Below are 25,266 nucleotides of genomic sequence, written 5' to 3'. Positions count from 1 at the left end.
ACGTGAACGAAAACTCACCAAACTTTACACGCACATCAGGCCTGGCGAAAAATTTGATATTTTAAAGTCGCCATACATGATAACAGAAAAATGGCTCCATAGCGCCACCTACATAGGTTAAACGGATCCCTGTCCCGCTACGATTGTCCTATGGCGACGAAAATTGTGTGGCACCCGTAGCACATCCAGATGAACAAAAACCTCTTTGATATGTGTACCCTAAAATAGACAGGAAGTGAGGTATGAGTATTTAAATGTCCAATTTTTGCCAATTTTTGCACATTTACAGGGGTCATACTTTTGCCCGCTTCTCCTACACGGTTAACCCGATTGACTTCAAACTTGGGATGTACAATCTCAACACCTGGGACAACATCATTGTAAAAAATCTAAAGTTTTTGATCTACTATATGACGGCGGCGGCGCATCAAATTTAGAGTTTAAAAATTCTTACTTCACGAAGCATTGCCGGTTGTACGTTTAATCTAGAGCTACGAAAATTGGTACACATATGTAACAGGCTATGACCTACAAAAAACTATTTTTGAACCATATGCTAAACCTAACAGGAAGTCCACCATTTTGATTTATTTTGGAACGTGTTGCCATTTTTTTTGCCATTTCATTGGGGTCTTATTTTAACGAACTCCTCCTACAGTGTTTATCCGATCATCTTCAAACTTGGTGTGATTCATCTTAAGATGTTGAAGATGAAAAGTTATTGAAAGCTTTGTATTTCGTCGCACGCTGTTGTCATGGCATGCACTGTTTGCAAAGAAAAAAAATATCCTTCCCATAGCATTAGCATTCCCATTTGTACGAAGCAGCTAGAGCTACGAAAATTTGTAGACATATGTAACAGCCCAAGATGTACAAAAAAGTCTCTTGGTGCCCTGTGCTAAACCCAACAGGAAGTCCCCCAGGGGCCGGGCATCACATTTTGAGCTAAAAAACTCTTTAACAAACCATACCCGGCTGTACGTTTCACCTAGAGTTACCAAAATTTGTAGACATATATAACAGCCCTCGAGGTACAAAAAACTCTTTTTGAACCATATGCTAAACCTAACAGGACGTCCGCCATTTTGATTTACTTTGGAATGTGTTGGCATTTTTTTTGGCCATTTCATAGGGGTCATATTTTAACAAACTCCTCCTACAAACTTGGTGTGATTCATCTTAAGATGTTGAAAATGAAAAGTTATTGAAAGTTTTTTATTTCGTCACACGCTGTTGTCGTGGCATGCACTTTTTGCAAAGGAAAAAAATCCTTCTTAATGAAGCATTCCCAGTTGTACGAAGCAGCTAGAGCGACGAAAAATTGTAGACATATGTAACAGCCCAGGATGTACAAAAAAAGTCTCTTGGTGCCATGTGCTAAACCCAACAGGAAGTCCCCCAGGGGCCGGGCATCACATTTTGAGCTAAAAAACTCCTCTTTAACGAAGCATTCCCGGTTGTACGTTTCACCTAGCGCTATGATAATTTGCAGGCATACATAAGAGCCCACGATGTACAAAAAAGTCTCTTGGAACCATGTGCTAAACCAAACAGGAAGTCCGCCATTTTGATTTACGATGGGATTTGTTGCCATTTTTTGTGGCCTTTTTAAGGGGTCATATTTTAACGAACCCCTCCTACAAAATTTATCTGACTGTCTTCAAACTTGGTGTGTTTCATCTTAAGATGTTTAAGATGCAAAGTAATCTAAAGTTTTTTATTTTGTCACACGCTGTTGCCATAGCAATGCATTGTTTGCCAAGTGCTGCTTTTTTTTTTTATTTATACATGTGTGAAAACTCATGAAACTTTGCAAACACATCAGACTTGTCATGAACATGAATTTTTAGAGATTTATTGTGCCATTTGCAATAAATAGCGCCCTCTAGACATTTTTATGAAGCATTTCCGATTGTATGATTATGCTAGACCTACAAAAAAGTATTATGTAGCCATTTGATTTGATTTTGGGAATTATACATCATTTTTGGCCTTTTTCATTAGACTTTGCACAGACAAGGCATGGAAAAAACTAACATTTTAAATGGTCCTTGTTCCATGTAACAGTACCCCAACGTGCCAGTACCCTGACGTGCAAGTAACCCAACGTTGTGCTCAATAGCGCCCTCTATGCATTTTTATGGAGCATTTCCAATTGTATGATTCAAGTGATACACAACTAAAGATGACTTGACCTAGATTTGTGAACACTGGGAGACATACCTATTAGCCTAAGACCTACAAAAAGTATTCTGTAGCCGTATTCTAAACCTAAAAGGTAGTCCACCGTTTTGAATTTATTTTGGGAATTGCACACCTTATTTTGCATTTTGATTAAACTTTGCACACACAAGGCTTGTCAAATTTTTTTTAGATGGTCCTTGTCCTACTTGACAGTACCCCAACGTGCCAGTACCCCGACGTGTAAGTACCCCAACGTGGCCCGGGTTGCGAGGGCCCTTTATAGCTGCTCGCAGCTCTAGTTATTATTATTCTCCGTAAACGATTGCATTTTTGAGGGGCTAAACATTTACGAAAACTCACCAAACTTTGCAGTCACTTCGGGCCCGGTGAAAAATTTGATATTATGTAGTTGTCATAACAATGCGACTCTATAGCGCCCCCTAGCGTAGAAAAATAAAACCCAATCCCGGCCCCTTTGACCGAGAGCTACGAAAATTGCCAGGCACGTGTAGCACCCCGAGACGCACAAAAAAAGTCAGTGGAAGCCATTTCCTAAAATGTACAGGAAGTGAGCTAGGAATTTTTGAATGTCCAATTTTGGCCCATTTTGGCACGTTCACTGTGGTCATGCTTTTTCCCCCTTTGCAAACATTTTTCATCCAATTGACTTCAAACTTGGTATTTATCATCTCAAGACCTAAGAGAACAACTGGGCAAAAAATCTTGCCTTTTCGAAATACTATATGACGGGAGCGGGGCATCAAATATTGCCTTTAAAATTTCATTTGTCCAGAAAGAGCAAAAGCTTAATAACTCCCATGTTCAAGCTCCAAAAAATCTCAAACTTCTCAGGCAACGTAATAGTCACGGCCTGAAAACATCTATATGATAAAATTCAGTTATACATATAGCGCCACCTAGTGGTTACAATAAATGTCATACTTTACGTTTTTAGCTACTGTGCTGAGCTCGTTGAAGGGATCCAGTTGAAAATTGGTGAAGATTTTTCTGAAGATTTTTCGTGAAAATAAAAGCTGCATTAACTTGACCGAGATGATCCTATCTTCTCAAAATTTCACACATTTGATGAGAGTCCAGCCCTAAAGACATCTACTAACTTATATTTCATCTAACTGATAGCGCCACCTAGTGGCAATTTTTTTTCTTACGAATTTTCTTCTACGTTTTTCTCCAAACACGTTAACTGGACCTACCTCATATTTGCTCAGATGAGGGTTTCGGCCTTCATGATGTCACAACACGAAGTTTATGAGTTTTCGCGAATTGCTGTGGGCGTGGCTAAGCGCTGTTCGCCAAGAAAACAACGCCTGTTTTGAGGGTCTAAACATGCACAGAAACTCATGAAACTTGGCACACACATCTGGCCTGGTAAAATGAGCAATATTTTATCATGTATTGTCCTATTTTTACAAAAATGACTCAATAGCGCCCCCTAGAAATTTTTAACGAAGCAGCCCCGATTGTACGTTTAAGCAAGATCTATGAAAATTTTTAGGTGTATGAGGGAGCCCAAGACCTACAAAAAAGTCTCTTGGACCCATATTCTAAAATGAACAGGAAGTGAGCTACGAATTTTTGAATGTCCCATTTTTGACGATTTTTGCACATTTTCAGGGGGCATACTATTGCTCACTTCTCCTACACGTTTTATCCGACTGACTTATGACTTGACCTGGACCATGTCAAGACCTGAGCCAACGACAGGGGGGAAAATCTTGACTTTTCGAAATACTATATGATGAAGGCGGGGCATCAAAATTTGTGTTTCGCACTGAAAAAGGATATGCTAAATAACTCCCCGGTACATGCTCCAAAAAATCCCAAACTTGACATGTATGTTTATAGTCAAGGCCTGAAGCTATCTATATGACAACATTCAGTTATATATGCAGCGCCACCTAGCCCTTGAGGCATGAAAAAAAAAATACCCCACTTACGGTATTTTTACAAAAATTGTAAACACGTTTCGTAATGAAAAAGGATATGCTTAATAACTCCCCGGTGCATGCTCCAAAAAATCCCCAACTTGACAGGTATGTTTATAGTCAAGGCCTGAAAGTATCTCTATGACAACATTCAGTTATATATGCAGCACCACCTCGCCCTTGAGGCAAAACAAAAAAATACCCCACATACGGTATTTTGTACAAAAAATGTAAACTCAGGGGGCAGACGTTTGCCCACTTCTCCTACACGTTTCATCCGACTGAGTTAAGACTTGACCTGGACCATGTCAAGACCTGAGCCAACGACAGGGGGAAAAATCTTGACTTTTCGAAATACTATATGATGAAGGCGGGGCATCAAAATTTGTGTTTCGCACTGAAAAAGGATATGCTAAATAACTCCACGGTACATGCTCCAAAAAAATCCCACACTTGACATGTATGTTTAGAGTCAAGGCTTGAAGGTATCCCTATGACAAAATTATATATACAGCGCCACCTAGCCCTTGAGGCATAAAAAAAAATACACCAACTTAACGGTATTTTTACAAAAAAAAAAAAAATCCACGTCAAGGTTTATCATGCCATTTGAAAAAGAAATTCTGCTTCCAATGTGCCGTACCTAAACTTGCCAGTACCCCAACGTGCCAGTACTCCAACGTGCAAGTACCCCAACGTGGCCCGGGCTGCGAGGGCCCTTTATAGCTGCTCGCAGCTCTAGTTTGTACTTGTTCTCTTTTTAAAAAAATACTTTTAGGGTGACTTTTTTTCGTGTCCCATACACTTTAACTTAGCATACCAATGCTAACTTAGCTTGCCAATGCTAGCATAACATGCTAATGCTAACTTAGCATGCTAATGTTAGTGTTAAGTTAGCATGCTAATGCTTATGCTAAGTTAGCTTAGCATGCCAACATTTGGCAAACTGTTCAGTGCATTCGGCTTTCCACCTTGCAAGAGTCAGCAGTTACATCCCAAAATTCTAGATACTGTATTACCGCCCAACCCTAGTAATGAGGTGTTTTGATCAGAGGAGCGCCAGCATGTACGGGGAGTAGAAGAAGCCCACAGTGCACAGGGAAGTAGGTGGAGCATGTGGAGGAGCATTCTCTTAGCAATTTGTTAATACGTGGGAAGCCACAGGGCGGTCGCGCGTCTGACTTTCCTGTTCAACGGATGATGCTTCCTGGGCAAACTGCATCGAGGTATTGACGCCACATTGATCCAAAGAAGCCACACAGCAATCGTCATATGGCTTGACCTGAAACGTCGTTAAGCCACCGGCTTCTCCAGACTTCCGCGTTCACCGGATGAATCATCGTGGGCTAACTTCACACCACCGATCAAAGAAGGGCAAGCTGCATTGCCAATCGACATGTAGGTAAGCACGAAGTTGGTCCCATGCTAAATTTAATAACTTCTTTCACTGTGCATCTATCACCCCACGTCATATGATACCTATACTATATATTGCCTCGCGTGTTATACCGTATAGCAGTGCACGATAAGTTAAAAAAAATAATTGGTTGGGTCAGTTCGGCAAAAAACACTGAATAAATGAAATTATCAGAGATAAATTGGATGCCATACAATAAGGAACACAAGGCTTGTGGCAATAAATGTAATAAGTGCAAATCTGCAAGTGCAGCAAATGTTTGTAATCTACCTTTCCCCTTGCATTAGATTGTGGATCCAGCGCCACAACCACTCAAGCTCCTCCTGTTTGCAGTGTAAAGGAAGGTAAAAAATATTTTGTTTCTTCATATTGCAAGAAGTAAATATGTTCAATGTTGGTGCGACTAAAATCAACAAGATCAAAAGTTAGCATGCTAATGCCAAGTCAGAATGCTTTTTTTTTTTTTTGCTAAGTTAGCATATTAATGCTAATGTTAAATTAGCATGGTAATGCTAATGCTAATTTAGCATGCTAATGTTACTGCTATGTTAGCATGCTAATGATAATGCTAAGTTAGCGTGCTACTGCTAGCTTAGCATGCTAATGCTAATTGTGGTAAATTAATCATGGTGATTTTTATTTATTCTGATTGCACATCAGGCACCAGAGGTCGAGATGATCCTTGGATGGCATCATGCTGACTTGTGTTCATCATGTTGCACAAAGGACAATGCTTTCACCTCTACCACACCCAAAGAAAGTTTGTGCCATAAAGATGGACAAGACTGCACAAGTCTTCATAATTCTAAAAAAAAAAAATGTTAAAATCTTAAATATATACTTAGATAATTTCATAGTTGGATAATTGTTTTTTGGCATCAATATCCTTTTTTATGAATTGTTTGATGTTATTTTTAAGAAAAAAAATGTTGTTTTTGTTTGCCCTGTAATAAAAACAAAAAGGATTGCTGTCAAAGTTGAATTTTTACTTGAAATGCATCTTTTCACAAAACCCACGATCGTTGTTATCGTTGTTAAAACAGGGTTTTCGGTTAAACTTGCCTCTCTTCTACTGCTGATTACTCAAGAATGACAAATGCTAGAGACAAGCTGTTTTTTTTTCTGACGAAAGATGAGGGTTCAACCTTTCTTTTGGTGGTTCCCATGTTTATATACACATAGATCACAATATTCTGTAGGCCAGGGGTGTCAAACTCATGTTAGCTCAGGGGCCACATGGAGGAAAATATATTACCAAGTGGGCCGCATCGGGAAAATAACAAACAATTGCCGTCATTTATGCGCAGATTTTCGCTATTTGTCATCAGATTTTTCCGAAATATAACACGGACATAAATGGAATGCAGCAACATTTTGCCTGTATAAGTTCGGACGTGTTAAATCCACCTGTTTTGCATCTATATTGTTCCCAGAATGCACTGCGTGGCGCAGTTAACTCATTCACTCCCAGCACATTTTTCGCTGTTTTGCATGATTTTAACTGATTTTGCAAGGCTCACAGAATATTGTGTCCTATTGCTATCAAAACAAAACCTACCAAAACAAAAGATTAGTCTCTTCTTTCATCATGAAAATAGAATATAGCAAAGTTTCATCATTATTCACAAATCTGTTATAAACTGTGGGGAAAAAAAGAGCTTGTTGCAAAATAGCCCAGGTTGATCTCTTATACTGTGCTGCCACCTGCTGGCCGTTTTTGTAATAACTACCATTGTTTGAAGCATTCTCTTCAGTTCAGAGGCTGTATCAAAGCCTCCTATATGCTCTAGCATAAAAAACAAACAAACAAACATATAAATACGACTTTGGGAGCATGGTAATATTTACCATGTATTTATACGATTTTCGGAGCAAATGAGTTAATGACATTATAAGGAGTCTAATCCTTGCCATAGCCGTTTGTGTTACCGGCAAGTGAATTTGTGTCGTATTTAACACGTCGGTCCATGATTTAAAAAAATAATAATAATAATAATAATTAAACAAACTGTAACTTTAAGTTGTGTGTAAAATGACAGCATCCAGGACGATTCCCCCGTACAAGTTGCATTGCTCATCTGAGGACTGCTTGTGGAATTTCAAATATATATGTTTTGATTGTGGACGGCTGATTAATTAGTCCGACATTACAATTTTTATTTATTAATTAATTAATTTATTTATTTTTACTTTACGTTACGTTACTTTAAGTTACAAAACTTTACAAAATCTGTTTGGGCCGTATGTTTGACAGCCCTGCTGTAGGCCGTCAGAAATGGGTTAAAATCTTCTAAAATGGCTAGCACTGAGGGGATGGCAGCGCTGCAAATAGCTGGCATTAAATGAATTAAGCTACTGCCCGGTCTTGCATTTGTTCGTAGGTAAATTTCTACATTTATTCTTGAGATAAGTCCAACACAGTGTCTGTTGTAGGGAGTTGAGTTTGAAGAAGATGCGCCGGAGCTGGAAAATCACCCTTCATGTCTTCAGAGTTCAGCAACAGGGCCCAAAAGCCATGGAGCCTCATACCTTGTAAGTATACATGGAGTAAATATATGTCACTGTACCCAACGGGCCATCTCCTATTTGTAATGCTTTTAGCATAAATCGTATCTCTTAATTCGGGCCCGAGCAGCGACCGCTGCGAGGTCCCTATTGTTTTTCGTTCGAATTATTATTATTATTATTATTATTATTATTATTATTATTCTTGGGCGGCACTGTGGTCGAGTGGTTAGCACGTCCACCTCCCAGTTCTGAGGACTCCGGTTCGAGTCCAGGCTCCGGCCTTCCTGGGTGGAGTTTGCATGTTCTCCCCGTGCCCGCGTGGGTCTTCTCCGGGTACTCCAGTCTCATGCATGGCAGGTTAATTTGATATTCTGAAGTTGTCATAACAATGCGACTCTATAGCGCCCCCTAGCGTAGAAAAATAAAAAACAATCCCGGCATGTTTGACCTAGAGCTACGAAAATTGGTAGGCACGTGTAGCACCCCGGGACGCACAAAAAGTCAATTGGGACCATGTAGCTAAAATGTACAGGAAGTGAGCTATGAATTTTTTTATGTCCAATTTTGGCCCATTTTGGCACATTCACTGTGGTCATGCTTTTCTCCCCTTTGCAAACATTTTTCATTCAATTGACTTCAAACTTGGCATGTATCATCTCAAGACCTAAGACAACAAGTGGGCCAAAAATCTTGACTTTTCGGAATGCTATATGACGGGGGAGAGGCGTCAAATATTGCCTTTAAAATTTCATTTTTCCAGAAAGACAAAATGCTGAACTCATTCACTGACAGTCATTTTAGAAAATTTTAAAATTTTCAATACACACATGATATAACATTCAATAATTATATATAAACCGAATCTACCAAATGACAGAATAGACTCCCTACTTTTTGCCCCGTCCCGTTCTTTTATAATTGACAGTAGAAAATTGTAGGTTTGCCAAAATACAGCCATTTCTCCCATGGACTCTGAAACTGTGTTTATTTCGTATAAAATGGGGCAATGATGTCATCTACCGGTGGTTGGGCATCAGTAAAGTTGTTTCCAAGTTTGATATTTACAGTGGAGCATAATCAGATTCGCCCCCATTTAGCACCGCTCTAAAAAATACAATTGACAAGTATACTTGTCAAAGGCAGTGAATAACTCCCATGTACAAGCTCAAAAAAATCTCAAACTTCTCATGCACGGCCTGAAAAGATATATACGATAAAATTCGGTTATACATATAGCGCCACCAAGTGGTAATAATAAATGTCATACTTTACGTTTTTAGCTACTGTGCCGAGCTCGTTGAAGGGGTCCAGTTGAAAATTAGTCCGAAACGCCTTAACATGTTGATCATGCCCCACACCGAATATTGTAACTTTTCGCCAAAGGGCCCGTTACAGTGCCGCAAAGTCTGAAGATTTTTCATGACAATAAAAGCTGCTTTAATTTGACCCAGATGATCCTATCTTCTCAAAATTTCACACATTTGATGAGAGTCCAGCCCTTAAGACATCTACGAACTTATATTTCATCTTACTGATAGCGCCACCTTTTGGGAATTTTTTTTCTTACAATTTTTCTTCAATGTTTTTCTCCAACCACGTTAACTGGACCTACCTCATATTTGCTCATATGAGGGTTTCGGCCTGCATGATGTCACAACACGAAGTTTGTGAGTTTTCGTGAATCTCTGTGGGCGTGGTTAAGCGCTGTTCGCCGAGAAAATGCCAATTTTGAGGGCCTAAACTGGCACAGAAACACATGAAACTTGGCACACACATCTGGCCTGGCAAAGTGAGCAATATTTTATCATGGATTGTGCTATTTTTACAAAAATTACTCAATAGCGCCCCCCCAGAAATTTTTAACGAAGCAGCCCCGCTTGTACGTTTAAGCAAGATCTTCGGAAATTTTTACGTGTATGAGGGAGCCCAAGACCTACAAAAAAAAGTCTCTTGGACCCATATGCTAAAATAAAAAGGAAGTGAGCTACAAATTTTTGAATGTCACATTTTTGACGATTTTTGCACATTTACAGGGGGCATACTTTTGCCCACTTCTCCTACATGTTTCATCCGACTGACTTCAAACTTGATCTGGACCATGTCAAGACCTAAGCCAATGACAAGGGAAAAAAATCTTGACTTTTCGAAATACTATATGAAAATATATATCAAAATTTGTGTTTCGCAATGAAAAATGATATGCTTAAAGCCGCAGTGTGTAGCTCACGACCGCCATCTATCGGTCAAACAAGATAATGCACTGATTTTAAGCACACAAACTACGGCGTTCCAGAGAGACCCTACTTCAACAGCCTACCACCAATTTCACCGGAACAGAACGCAAACAACTTCTGGTATTCCCTCGAGTGATGACGTAAGTGAATTGCATTTGTTAGACATACTGTACAGATCCCTAATATTTGTGATTTAGTCATTTAATTTCAGAATTCATATTTTTTGTCGGCATTGTTAGGAAATACTGTACGTCAGCTAATGATAATGGCTATCTATGTTCATATTTGTTCGTGCAACTAAACCATGCAACAGAGAACACACAGTTATGTTATATGTTTTATAGACATGTGGACCATCTCAAAGAGGGCGAGGAGGGGGCGAGGGAGACGACGAGGAAGAGAACGCGGAAGAGAACGCGGTGTCTCGTAACGTACAATTATGTCATCATGGAAAAATAATTCCATTCGAGCATGCATGTGAATGGCTCAAAACATACCTTTGCTTGGAATATGTGGTATTTAGATTACATCGTTTGCTGATATGTTTAGTATATCGTACAAAATAATGGTGTTAAATGAACTACACATCTGCAACTCAGACTCGTAAATTCCCCCCGTCTTGTAACTGCTAACCACTCAGAAAAGTGCTGCTTACAAAAACATTTGAAACACTTTACTCAGATATCGATTTGTCACCATTGTTGAATTGAGTGGGTCAGATGTAACGCCATATCATGTAGAATGAGATAATAAATTAATGGACTAGACTCAATTCTTAGTTCAAGACCAATTGGTGTCTACATGAGTGAAAACCAAAACCAAATGGCCTCTGTGTGTAGCTCCCTAAAGCAACCACCAGATGCCGCCAAACCTGTACAACCAAGCCGCACTCAGCCCAGCCCGGACATCCCATATAAGGAGATATGACAAATACAATTTAAGTGTAAATAAATGGTATCCTGAACTAAGTAATAATACACATATACACAATCTATATTCGACAATTGTTAACCTGATTTATGGATCAATGATTACAGCACATTGACGCCAACTATGAAGTTTGCTGTCTTTTCTTTTATTTTCTTTACAAGCGATACTGTCTTAATCGCTGATAATATTGCTGTAACTGCATTGAGTGAAAAGATTACCTGTATGTATTGTCCTCTCAACAATGACATGCATGATGTGAAACAAGAACTAGAATTAATCACTTCAAGGACGCATCTGTTGAGGAAGGACGCATCTGTACTTGCTCCTGCACTCGCTCGTGAATCTAACTACTTGTTGATTTTTGCATTGGGATTTGTAACTACATTGTTGCAGAATGCCTGGCGGAAAAAGAGCCGACGAGATTGAGGAGATAAAATCTTCTCTTAAAAAACTCAGTGGAATGGTTGCCGAATTACTTGAAATGAAGAAGAGCATTGAGCCACTTCTTCAGGAAATACAGCAATTGAAGAAAGAGACACAGGAAAAAGATCGACGCATTGTTGCCTTGGAACAAAAAGTGGATGATTTGGAACAAAATCTTCGTATCAACGATGTGATAGTCACCGGTATCAAGATCAAGCCGCGCCGTGGCCCTTTGAGAGCTGCGGCTAGCACGAGCACGGAAGATTCTGACCAATATTCAGGGAACGAGACTGTGGAACAGCAAGTGACACTTCAACTCAGAGATTTGGGATTAACTGTTGATCCTGCGCACATTCAGATGTGCTTTTCGCTTCCAACTGGAGGGACACGACCACCGGCAGTTCTGATCAGGTTTGTTGACAGAAAGAAAAAGATTGCTCTTCTGAGAGACCGTCACAAGCTTTGTGGGAAACATGTCTACATCAACGAAAACCTCACCAAACGAAATGCTGACATCGCCAAAAAGGCTCGACAAATGAGAAAGAATGGACTTATCGAAAGCACGTGGACAAAAGACTGCCGAATTTTTATTCAAACTAAAGATAACTCTGGTCAACTAAAAACACGAATCGTGAAAGGAGCTGAGGAATTGGCTGCGCTTGAGAGACAACAGTAATTCACAATATCACAACAACAACAACAACAACATCACTAATTACCCAAAGCTGGAGTTGTATATGATTACTTGCTGACTTTGCCAAGGCTAACTCTTGTTTATACACCTGCATTGATAACATGTATTGCTGTTCCCGTTTGAATCTAAATATTGTCTGGCTCGAATTCCGTTTGGACATTTGTTCTAACAGTCAAGGCTACATGATAAGGCTGTATTGTGGCTCCAATGAATCTGCTGTCAATACGCAAAATGGGGGTTGGTGGTCTGGTTCCTGGAATGCAGCTGGCGTGGGCCGCTCTGCTGGGTGAGCGAGGCTGGGCAGCGCACAGGAGTCATCAGATCCACAACATGCTAGCAACCAGTGGTGCTACCGGACCAGAATGGAGTGCTGAAATTGCTTGAAAGCAATGGGCCGAATGCAAGCCGATCTACTCTTCTGGAAAGCACAACATGTGTGAAAGCTGATCCGAGGTCAGCGAAGACCCTACTGGTGAAAGAGAAGAATTGCGCTTGCCTTGGCTGCTCGCCTGGCGGGGTGGGCTTGCTGGTGGCGTCTGGGGACCGACTCACCAGTTCCAAATGACTGGGACTAGCCACAATCTACACACGGACATTCAAGATGAACTGAGCGAGCAGTGTCTGGGATAGTATGGGATGGATAACGATAAAAATTAATGTCTATTCTAAATAATGTATATGATTGATGCGTTATAGTAATGGGTCGATGGGGACGGGTCTCGAATAAGCTTCGGCTTCTACCCGTCAGCCCTTCTTTCGGACGTCAATGTTGCAAATGATGTGATGTGATTGATGTAAACTGTAATGTGTCCGAAAGGAAAAAATGAATAAACTAAACTAAACTAAACTAACCTGTTAATATTCCCTGAGAGAAATTGGGATTAACATGTCATGTATATACATGTTATTCATGCTAGCTTAAATTATGTTTAGGACATTTTATGTACTAATGTTTATGATTGCTGAATAAGAGCCAAGGCCTTTGACATATGAGATTATGAGTAGAATAGAAGTGTCATAATGACAAAAACAGGAACTGGTTGCGCTCCGTGGTGTGCGTAGCTTAGCAACCAGTTTCCTCTGTAAGTTTAGTTCCGTTATGCGCTTATAACTCATCTATGTGGAAAGTACCGAGAGCAAAAGTCCCCTTGCGCATTGATATGTGAAAGGACTGGAAATCCCCCAAGAACGCGGAAGGACACACTCACACTGAGGAAACCAGTGACACGGACCAGAGGTTATAAAGGATCTTCTCCAACGAGGATCTACGCTCTCTCTTCGTCACCCTGCGATGTGATCTGGATGGAGTGTGTTGCTGAAGACGGATTCGCGGCAGCGTGGGACTTAGGTTTTTCCACGAAGGGACTTTGACTTTTAGCCGTGACTGGATCTTTCTTCACAGATTGGGTAAAGTAAAAAACTTTTATTAATAAGGTGTTAAGAGGAAGATATGAAAGATTAATCGCGTGTAGGGTAAGAGCCATTTAACCACTCCCATATCTTCGAATTATTTTTAGCCAAAAACGCCTTATTCTAAATCGCCGGTGAGGGAAAAGGGGAATTTCTAACCCTTTGATTGAAGAGTCGATCAGGACATATTTCCCGATTTAAGTCCTGCGGGTAAGCGGAAGTTGACACCATGTTGAACAGTTTTACCTAATAAATATCACTAAGCAACTTAGTTTTGATTGAAGATACAACAGCTTCCTTGTACTTCGATGTGCAGGAATTTACATGGCTTTCACAAATAGTCTTGCTCATGTAATGTGTACTTCATTGGCTCAGTGACTTTCAGTTCATTGTTTGGTACCTCATCTGACATACAATTGTTACCTTCTTGCAGAGACTCGTACAGGAAATGACCCTGGAGAAACATGAAGATATCCAAGTCCAGCTGATAGACACCAAGAAATACTTTTTGACACACTGCTGGCACATCAGCACCACCATGATTTCCTGTACCTGGATCCCAGACTGCAGTACCTTGGTGGACTTGTGGCAAATAAGTGACACTTTCCCAGATCCTCAAGGACAATACAAAGGTTTTTTACCTGGCATATAATTACTCCATGTCTGACACTGGTTTGTTGTAGTTTGTATAACTTGTATATTGTTGTGTGTCAATTTTTTTTACATTTTGAATAACTAAAAAATACTATTTCCTTTGGTGTCAACATGCAGTGTTCATTCGACACCTAACCTAACACTATTTTACATGACCAGAAATGTAAAACATCAAAAGCCTGGGGAATTATTATAAATGCTTGCAATGACAAGGACTTCTTCATTGGCCAATGAATGTAAGGTACAGTACATGAAAATGAATAAATAAAATGTCTACATGAAATGAACATATTAACTTAAAAAAAAAAATGCTGTTAGAATATAATGAGCTACATGAATTGCACTTGTTCCAGAAATTTACCAATACTCTGTGCATTTCAACATATGGAAAATGGACATACAGGTTTGGGCCAAAAGTAGTGTTACAGAGCAGGAATGTGTTGTACACAGCTAAAATATCTAATTATCTCAATACCATGATGGTGGGTTTTTTGTGCTGACATTGTCCCCCATTAACATTGCAACATTTCTCAAACTCTCCAGAACACATAGTATGATCTGTAACGCTACTTTTCGCCTACTCTACATTATTGGGACAAAACTAAGGAAGGGTTGTCCATTGATTGTGTGAACAGACTACAGTAATAATGAAGTCACTTCAATGTTTGCTGGTTTTATTAAGTTTGACATGCTCCTTGACTGCACAAGTACATGTTATGGAGTGAGGGCATGTTCCCACCAACGATGATATCATATTCTTCAAAGGCTTGCTGAGGAAAGTGAGGGAGGAGTCACTCCATGGCTTCAGACACCTGGTCAGCAGGTCCTGTGTAAAACAAGTGGTGCTTGTACATGTGACCATTCCGTATTGCTTCACACAAAAAGTTAATGTAGTGTGTAATACCGTCCATATGTAAATGATATACCAAGACCTCGGCTGACTTCAGTTTGTTGCAGCTCAGATATGGTAGGTGGAGATACTGGTGGTACAACACTAAACCTTCTGGGGTCCTCCATCCGAAGTGTCCTCATTCGGGGCATTCCAATTTGGCTGCTGACTCTCCTGTTGATGTTTTTTTTTTCTTGCAGGTCGGTGATGTATTTAAACAGTGCATGAATGCTTGTATACATCAGAATATGGTTCTGGAAGCCCTCAAGTTTGGCTGTTGATCTAGTGTGACACAAACAAAAACAAAATTATAAAATAAAATAAAATAATTGATGATACTACTATATGTCACCAACTTTCCAACAAAGCCCCAAAAATAGAGGTAAGATCTTTAGTTTTTGGGCCCAAAACATTGTATTAGCTAGATAAAAGTAACTTGACTGCATAGAATATGCAAAGGCTGCTTGCTTGTCGAGTTTCCGTGGAAAACGTAGCAGCCTGTAAATTCTTGTGCACCCAATTACACAATGGACCAGTACACACTTGAGTGAGAGAGTTCAGACTCTAGCAGTGCTTACGGTACAGCCAGCATTTAAGTCCAGAAAGTTATTCCCTGCCGAAAATTAATTTCGAGAACACTATTTTCACCAACCACAACGAAAATAATAATTTTCAACTCCTCCACTAATACAGTATGCTTTAGATTCTCCATTGAAGTTATGGGCAAATATACCTCCGAAATCACAGTTACATTACATTACACAATAACTTGCGCATTTACTCTAAATATAACGTGCCAGCGGGAATCTTTTTTTTTTTTTTCAAAGCAAGTAGCTACATAACGAAATCGTTCGAGTGGTGCGGAGTTGCTAATCAACAGCTACAGTGATCGTAAAACAAAGGTACGAACATCGTATTAATTAGTACGGTGTATACTTTTTCTCTCGCTCTCAAAACGTAAACACAAATGTACTCTTACTTACCGGTCAAGTAGAAAGCAGTCGAAGGCACCGGCACGTCCCAAACCTAGTCTGTTCCTCATTTCTCTCCATCTGGCAAATGCGGCTACAATATAAACTCTTGTTTTGTCGCGCTGAAATAAAATAAATTCCCAAAGCAATTGTGATGCTTGATAATGCTCTCTTCGGGGACCGGAAACTCTTCTTCTTCGTGTACATGCGGTCGCCATACAAACCGGAAGTGCGTCTGCAAAGGCGTTCCAAAAACGCGTTAAGAAATGGAGCGCTGAAATTTGTCGTTGACGGCACCCGTAGCAGAAAGATGGCGGCGAAACATGGCGGACACTAGCAGGTGAGGCGCGGTCATGTAAAATAATTAGTGATTTATATACTTACCGTTATATTTTAAAAAAGTATGTTTATGCGATACAACATATCTTTTTACTTACTACTAACACAAACATTTGTTTTTTTTTAAATGAATGACTTTTTATTTCACCACTAGATGCCACTGTATAATACTGAGTGTACCTTTAATAACTCCCGGGTACATACTCCAAAAAATCCCAAACTTGACATGTATGTTTATAGTCAAGGCCTGAAGCTATCTCGATGACAACATTCAGTTATATATGCAGCACCACCTAGCCCTTGAGGCAGAAAAAAAAATAGCCCACTTACGGTATTTCTACAAAAAATGTAAACTCATTCTAAGTGTGATAACTAAGTCATTTATGAATATTCTTTTACTTACTTATACTTTTACATATTTTTGTTATTTAGTTTTATGTATTTTTGATAGCCTCTATGGACATAAAAAGCAATATCATGAATGAAGGATATGCTTAATAACTCCCAGGTACATGCTCCAAAAAATCCCATACTTGAAATGTACATTTATAGTCAAGGCTTGAAGGTATCTCTATGACAAAATTCAGTTATAAATACAGCGCCACCTTGTCTTTGAGGCAAAAAAAAAAAAATGCCTCACTTACGGTATTTTTACAAAAATTGTAAACTCATTGTGTGATAACTAAGTCATTTATGAATATTCTTTTACTTTCCACAACTCAATATGTTCACTGGCATCAGACCGATCCAAACATATGTACTTTTTTGATTTAGATTCATTTTTTTTTATCGCCTCGATGGATAATAAAAGCAACATTGTGCAACTAGAGCTGCGAGCAGCTATAAAGGGCCCTCGCAGCCCGGGCCACGTTGGGGTACTTGCACGGCCACAGCAATTCGCGAAAACTCACAAACTTCGTGTTGTGACATCATGAAGGCCGAAACCCTCATCTGAGCAAATATGAGGTAGGTCCAGTTAACGTGTTTGGAGAAAAACGTAGAAGAAAATTCGTAAGAAAAAAAATTGCCACTAGGTGGCGCTATCAGTTAGATGAAATATAAGTTCGTAGATGTCTTTAGGGCTGGACTCTCATCAAATGTGTGAAATTTTGAGAAGATAGGATCATATCGGTCAAGTTAATGCAGCTTTTATTTTCACGAAAAATCTTCAGATTTTGCGTCTCCGTAGCGGCCACTCCCTTTGGCGAAAAGTTACAATATTCGGTGTGGGGCATGATCAACATCTTAAGGCTTTTCTGACCAATTTCCAACTGGACCCCTTCAACGAGCTCAGCACAGTAGCTAAAAACGTAAAGTAAGATATTTATTGTTACCACTTGGTGGCGCTATATGTATAACTGAATTTTATCATATAGATGTTTTCAGGCCGTGACTATTACGTTTCCTGAGAAGTTTGAGATTTTTTGGAGCTTGAACATGGGAGTTATTAAGCATTTGCTCTTTCTGGACAAATGAAATTTTAAAGGCAATATTTGATGCCCCGCCCCCGCCATATAGTATTTCGAAAAGGCAAGATTTTTTGCCCAGTTGCTCTTAGGTCTTGAGATGATAAATGCCAAGTTTGAAGTCAATTGGATGAAAAATGTTTGCAAAGGGGGAAAAAGCATGACCACAGTGAATGTGCCAAAATAGGCCAAAATTGGACATTAAAAAATTCATAGCTCACTTCCTGTACATTTTAGCTACATGGTCCCAATAGACTTTTTTTGTGCGTCTCGGGGTGCTACACGTGCCTGCCAATTTTCGTTGCTCGAGCTCAAACGTGCCGGGCTTGGTTTTAATTTTTCTACGCTAGTGGGCGCTATAGAGTCGCGTTGTTATGACGACTACATAATATCAAATTTTTCGCCGGACCTGAGGAGTGTGCAAAGTTCGGTGAGTTTTCGTGAATGTTTAGGTACCCAAAATCGCGATCGTTTGCGGAGAGTAAAGAATAATAATAACTAGAGCTGCAAGCAGCTATAAAGGGCCCTCGCAGCTCGGGCCACGTTGGGGTACTTGCACGTTGGGGTACTTGCACGTTGGGGTACTGGCACGTTGGGGTACTGGCAAGTTTAGGTACGGCACATTGGAAGCAGAATTTCTTTGAAAATGGCATGATAAACCTTGACATTTGGATTTTTTATTTTTTTTGTAAAAATACCGTTAAGTTGGTGTATTTTTTTTTATGCCTCAAGGGCTAGGTGGCGCTGTATATATAATGGAATGTTGTCATAGGGATACCTTCAAGCCTTGACTCTAAACATACATGTCAAGTGTGGGATTTTTTTGGAGCATGTACCGTGGAGTTATTAAGCATATCCTTCATTCACGATATTGCTTTTAATGTCCATAGAGGCGATCAAAAATAAATAAAAAAGTACATGTTTGGATAAGTCTGATGCCAGTGAACATTTTGAGTGGTGGAAAGTAAAAGAATATTCATAAATGACTTAGTTATCACACTTAGAATGAGTTTACATTTTTTGTACAAAATACCGTATGTGGGGTATTTTTTTGTTTTGCCTCAAGGGCGAAGTGGTGCTGCATATATAACTGAATGTTGTCATACCTTCAGGCCTTGACGATAAACATACATGTCAAGTTTGGGATTTTTTGGAGCATGTACCGGGGAGTTATTAAGCATATCCTTTTTCAGTGCGAAAGACAAATTTTGATGCCCCGCCTTCATCATATAGTATTTCGAAAAGTCAAGATTTTTCCCCCTGTCGTTGGCTCAGGTCTTGACATGGTCCAGGTCAAGTCATAAGTTAGTCGGATAAAACGTGTAGGAGAAGTGGGCAAAAGTATGCCCCCTGAAAATGTGCAAAAATCGTCAAAAATGGGACATTCAAAAATTCGTAGCTCACTTCCTGTTCATTTTAGCATATGGGTCCAAGAGACTTTTTCTGTAGGTCTTTGGCTCCCTCATACACGTAAAAATGTTCGTAGATCTTGCTTAAGCGTACAATCGGGACTGCTTCGTTAAAAATTTCTAGGGGGCGCTATTGAGTCATTTTTGTAAAAATAGCACAATCAACAATAAAATATTGTTCATTTTACCAGGCCAGATGTGTGTGCCAAGTTTCATGAGTTTCTGCGCATGTTTAGACCCTCAAAATCGGCGTTGTTTTCTTGGCGAACAGTGCTTAGCCACGCCCACAGCGTTTCGCGAAAACTCACAAACTTTGTGTTGTGACATCATGAAGGCCGAAACCCTCTTCTGAACAAATATGAGGTAGGTCCAGTTAACGTGTTTGGAGAAAAACGTTGAAGAAAATTCATAAGAAAAAAAATATCCACTAGGTAGCGCTATAAGTAAGATTTAATATAAGTTCGCAGATGTCTAAAGGCCTGGACTCTCATCAAATGTGTGAAATTTTGAGAAGATAGGATCATCTGGGTCAAGTTAAAGCAACTTTTATTGTCATGAAAAATTTTCAGATTTTGCGGCACCGTAACGGCCACGCCCTTTGGCGAAAAGTTACAATATTCGGTGTGGGGCATGATCAACATCTTAAGGCTTTTCTGACCAATTTTCAACTGGACCCCTTCAACGAGCTCAGCACAGTAGCTAACAAAGTAAAGTATGACATTTATTGTCACCACTAGTTGCCGCTAAATGTATAACTGAATTTTATTATATAGATGTTTACAGGCCGTGACTATTAAGTTGCATGAGAAGTTTGAGATTTTTTGGAGCTTGTACATGGGAGTTATTAAGCATTTTGTCTTTCTGGACAAATGAAATTTGAAAGGCAATTATTGATGCCCCGCCCCCGTCATATAGTATTTCGAATAGTCAAGATATTTTGCCCAGTTGTTGTCTCAGGTCTTGAGATGATACATGGCAAGGTTGAAGTCAATGGGATGAAAAATGTTTGCAAAGGGGGGGAAAGCATGACCACAGTGAATGTGCCAAAATGGGTCAAATTTGGACATTCAAAAATTCGTAGCTCACTTCCTGTTCATTTTAGCATATGGGTCCAAGAGACTTTTTTTGTAGGTCTTGGGCTCCCTCATACACCTAAAAATTTTTGTAGATCTTGCTTAAACGTACAACCAGGGCTGCTTCATTAAAAATTCCTAGGGGGCGCTATTGAGTCATTTTTGTAAAAATAGCACAATCAACAATAAAATATTGTTCATTTTACCAGGCCAGATGTGTGTGCCAAGTTTCATGAGTTTCTGCGCATGTTTAGACCCTCAAAACTGGCGTTGTTTTCTTGGCGAACAGTGCTTAGCCACGCCCACAGCGATTCACGAAAACTCACAAACTTCGTGTTGTGACATCATGAAGGCCGAATCCCTCATCTGAGCAAATATGAGGTAGGTCCAGTTAACGTGTTTGGAGAAAAACGTAGAAGAAAATTCGTAAGAAAAAAAATTGCCACTAGGTGGCGCTATCAGTAAGATGAAATATAAGTTCATAGATGTCTTTAGGGCTGGACTCTCATCAAATGTGTGAAATTTTGAGAAGATAGGATCATCTCGGTCAAGTTAATGCAGCTTTTATTGTCACGAAAAATCTTTAGACTTTGCGGCACCGTAGCGGCCACGCCCTTTGGCGAAAAGTTACAATATTCGGTGTGGGGCATGATCAACATCTTAAGGCTTTTCTGACCAATTTTCAACTGGATCCCTTCAACGAGCTCAGCGCAGTAGCTAAAAACGTAAAGTATGACATTTATTGTTACCACTAGGTGGCGCTATATGTATAACTGAATTGTATCATATAGATGTTTTCAGGCCGTGACTATTACATTGCCTGAGAAGTTTGAGATTTTTTGGAGCTTGAACATGGGAGTTATTAAGCATTTGCTCTTTCTGGACAAATGAAATTTTAAAGGCAATATTTGATGCCCCGCCCCCATCATATAGTATTTCGAAAAGGCAAGACTTTTTGCCCAGTTGTTCTCTCACGTCTTGAGATGATAAATGCCAAGTTTGAAGTTAATTGGATGAAAAATGTTTGCAGAGGGTCAAAAAGCATGACCACAGTGAATGTGCCAAAATAGGCCAAAATTGGACATTAAAAAATTCATAGCTCATTTCCTGTACATTTTAGCTACATGGTCCCAATAGACTTTTTTGTGCATCTCGGGGTGCTACACGTGGCTGCCAATTTTCGTTGCTCTAGCTCAAACGTGCCGGGCTTGGTTTTTATTTTTCTACGCTAGGGGGCGCTATAGAGTCGCGTTGTTATGACGACTTCATAATATAAAATTTTTCGCCGGGCCTGAGGAGTGTGCAAAGTTCGGTGAGTTTTCGTGAATATTTAGGTACCCAAAATCGCGATTGTTTGCGGAGAATAAAGAAGAAGAAGAAGAAGAAGAAGAACTAGAGCTGCGAGCAGCTATAAAGGGCCCTCGCAGCCCAGGCCACGTTGGGGTCCTTGCACGTTGGGGTACTTGCACGTTGGGGTACTGGCACGTTGGGGTACTGGCAAGTTTAGGTACGGCACATTGGAAGCAGAATTTCTTTGAAAATGGCATGATAAACCTTGACATGTGGATTTTTTTTTTTTTTGTAAAAATACCGTTAAGTTGGTGTTTTTTTTTTTTATGCCTCTAGGGCTAGGTGGCGCTGTATATATAATGGAATGTTGTCATAGGGATACCTTCAAGCCTTGACTCTAAACATACATGTCAAGTGTGGGATTTTTTTGGAGCATGTACCGTGGAGTTATTAAGCATATCCTTCATTCACGATATTGCTTTTAATGTCCATAGAGGCTATCAAAAATAAATAAAAAAGTACATGTTTGGATAAGTCTAATGCCAGTGAACATTTTGAGTGGTGGAAAGTAAAAGAATATTCATAAATGACTTAGTTATCACACTTAGAATGAGTTTACATTTTTTGTACAAAATACCGTATGTGGGGTATTTTTTTGTTTTGCCTCAAGGGCGAGGTGGCGCTGCATATATAACTGAATGTTGTCATAGAGATACCTTCAGGCCTTGACGATAAACATACATGTCAAGTTTGGGATTTTTTGGAGCATGTATCGGGGAGTTATTAAGCATATCCTTTTTCAGTGCGAAACACAAATTTTGATGCCCCGCGCTCATCATATAGTATTTCCAAAAGTCAAGATTTTTCCGTCTGTTGTTGGCTCAGGTCTTGGCATGGTCCAGGTCAAGTCATAAGTCAGTCGGATAAAACATGTAGGAGAAGTGGGCAAAAGTATGCCCCCTGAAAATGTGCAAAAATCGTCAAAAATGGGACATTCAAAAATTCGTACCTCACTTCCTGTTCATTTTAGCATATGGGTCCAAGAGACTTTTTTGTAGGTCTTTGGCTCCCTCATACACGTAAACATTTTCGTAGATCTTGCTTAAACGTAGAATCGGGGCTGCTTCGTTAAAAATTTCTAGGGGGCGCTATTGAGTCATTTTTGTAAAAATAGTACAATCAACAATAAAATATTGTTCATTTTACCAGGCCAGATGTGTGTGCCAAGTTTCATGAGTTTCTGCGCATGTTTAGACCCTCAAAACTGGCGTTGTTTTCTTGGCGAACAGTGCTTAGCCACGCCCACAGCGATTCGCGAAAACTCACAAACTTCGTGTTGTGACATCATGAAGGCCGAAACCCTCATCTGAGCAAATATGAGGTTGGTCCAGTTAACGTGTTTGGAGAAAAATGTACAAGAAAATTCGTAAGAAAAAAAATTGCCACTAGGTGGCGCTATCAGTAAGATGAAATATAAGTTCGTAGATGTCTTAAGGGCTTGACTCTCATCAAATGTGTGAAATTTTGAGAAGATAGGATCATCTCGGTCAAGTTCATGCAGCTTTTATTGTCACGAAAAATTTTCGGACTTTGCGTCACCGTAGCGGCCACGCCCTTTGGCGAAAAGTTACAATATTCGGTGTGGGGCATGATCAACATCTTAAGGCTTTTCTGACCAATTTTCAACTGGATCCCTTCAACGAGCTCGGCACAGTAGCTAAAAACGTAAAGTATGACATTTATTGTTACCACTAGGTGGCGCTATATGTATAACTGAATTTTATCATATAGATGCTTTCAGGCCGTGACTATTACGTTGCCTGAGAAGTTTGAGATTTTTTGGAGCTTGAACATGGGAGTTATCACACTTAGAATGAGTTGACATTTTTTGTACAAAATACCGTATGTGGGGTATTTTTTTTTCACGCCTGAAGGGCTAGGTGGCGCTGCATATATAACTGAATTTTGTCATAGAGATACCTTCAGGCTTTGACTATAAACATACATGTCAAGTTTGGGATTTTTTGGAGCATGTACCGGGGAGTTATTAAGCATATCCTTTTTCAGTGCGAAACACAAAATTTGATGCCCCGCCCTCATCATATAGTATTTCCAAAAGTCAAGATTTTTCTGCCTGTAGTTGGCTCAGGTCTTGACATGGTCCAGGTCAAGTCTAAAGTCAGTCGGATGAAATGTGTAGGAGAAGTGGGCAAAAGTATGCCCCCTGAAAATGTGCAAAAATCGTCAAAAATGGGACATTCAAAAATTCATAGCTCACTTCCTGTTCATTTTAGCACATGGGTCCAAGAGACTTTTTTGTAGGTCTTGGACTCCCTCATACACCTAAAAATTTTCGTAGATCTTGCTAAAACGTACAATCGGGGCTGCTTCGTTAAAAATTTCTAGGGGGCGCTATTGAGTCATTTTTGTAAAAATAGGACAATACATGATAAAATATTGCTCATTTTGCCAGGCCAGATGTGTGTGCCAAGTTTCATGAGTTTCTGCGCATGTTTAGACCATCAAAACTAGCGTTGTTTTCTTGGCGAACAGTGCTTAGCCACGCCCACAGCGATTCGCGAAAACTCACAAACTTCGTGTTGTGACATCATGAAGGCCGAAACCCCCATCTGAGCAAATATGAGGTTGGTCCAGTTAACGTGTTTGGAGAAAAATGTACAAGAAAATTCGTAAGAAAAAAAATTGCCACTAGGTGGCGCTATCAGTTAGATGAAATATAAGTTCGTAGATGTCTTTAGGGCTGGACTCTCATCAAATGTGTGAAATTTTGAGAAGATAGGATCATCTCGGTCAAGTTCATGCAGCTTTTATTGTCACGAAAAATCTTCAGACTTTGCGTCACCGTAGCGGCCACGCCCTTTGGCGAAAAGTTACAATATTCGGTGTGGGGCATCATCAACATCTTAAGGCTTTTCTGACCAATTTTCAACTGGATCCCTTCAACGAGCTCAGCACAGTAGCTTAAAACGTAAAGTATGACATTTATTGTAACCACTAGGTGGCGCTATATGTATAACTGAATTTTATCATATAGATGTTTTCAGGCCGTGACTATTACGTTGCCTGAGAAGTTTGGGATTTTTTGGAGCTTGAACATGGGAGTTATTAAGCATTTGCTCTTTCTGGACAAATGAAATTTTAAAGGCAATATTTGATGCCCCGCCCCCGTCATATAGTATTTCGAAAATGCAAGATTTTTTGCCTAGTTTTTCTCTTAAGTCTTGAGATGATAAATGCCAAGTTTGAAGTCAATTGGATGAAAAATGTTTGCATAGGGGGAAAAAGCATGACCACAGTGAATGTGCCAAAATAGGCCAAAATTGGACATAAAAAAATTCATAGCTCACTTCCTGTACATTTTAGCTACATGGTCCCAATAGACTTTTTTGTGCGTCTCGGGGTGCTACA

General features: G+C 39.7%; 1 protein-coding gene across 5 annotated transcripts in view; it reads left to right on the top strand.

Annotated features, from left to right (window-relative positions):
• brip1 (BRCA1 interacting helicase 1) overlaps positions 1-25,266 on the top strand; it is a 484,938-nt gene that overhangs the window by 76,309 nt on the left and 383,363 nt on the right. For 4 of the 5 annotated variants that reach the window (XM_077540669.1, XM_077540668.1, XM_077540667.1 and 1 more), the window contains one exon: positions 7,981-8,079. The exons of the other annotated variant lie outside the window; for it this stretch is intronic. In XM_077540669.1, the coding sequence (XP_077396795.1) occupies positions 7,981-8,079 (99 nt within the window). The remainder of the gene's footprint in view (positions 1-7,980; positions 8,080-25,266) is intronic. 5 annotated transcript variants of the gene reach the window in all.

This window comes from Festucalex cinctus, chromosome 13, assembly GCF_051991245.1.
Source record: "Festucalex cinctus isolate MCC-2025b chromosome 13, RoL_Fcin_1.0, whole genome shotgun sequence".
NCBI classification, from domain to species: domain Eukaryota; kingdom Metazoa; phylum Chordata; class Actinopteri; order Syngnathiformes; family Syngnathidae; genus Festucalex; species Festucalex cinctus.
The sequence above is the reverse complement of the archived record's forward strand: the minus strand, read 5'-3'. Positions and strand labels throughout refer to the sequence as shown.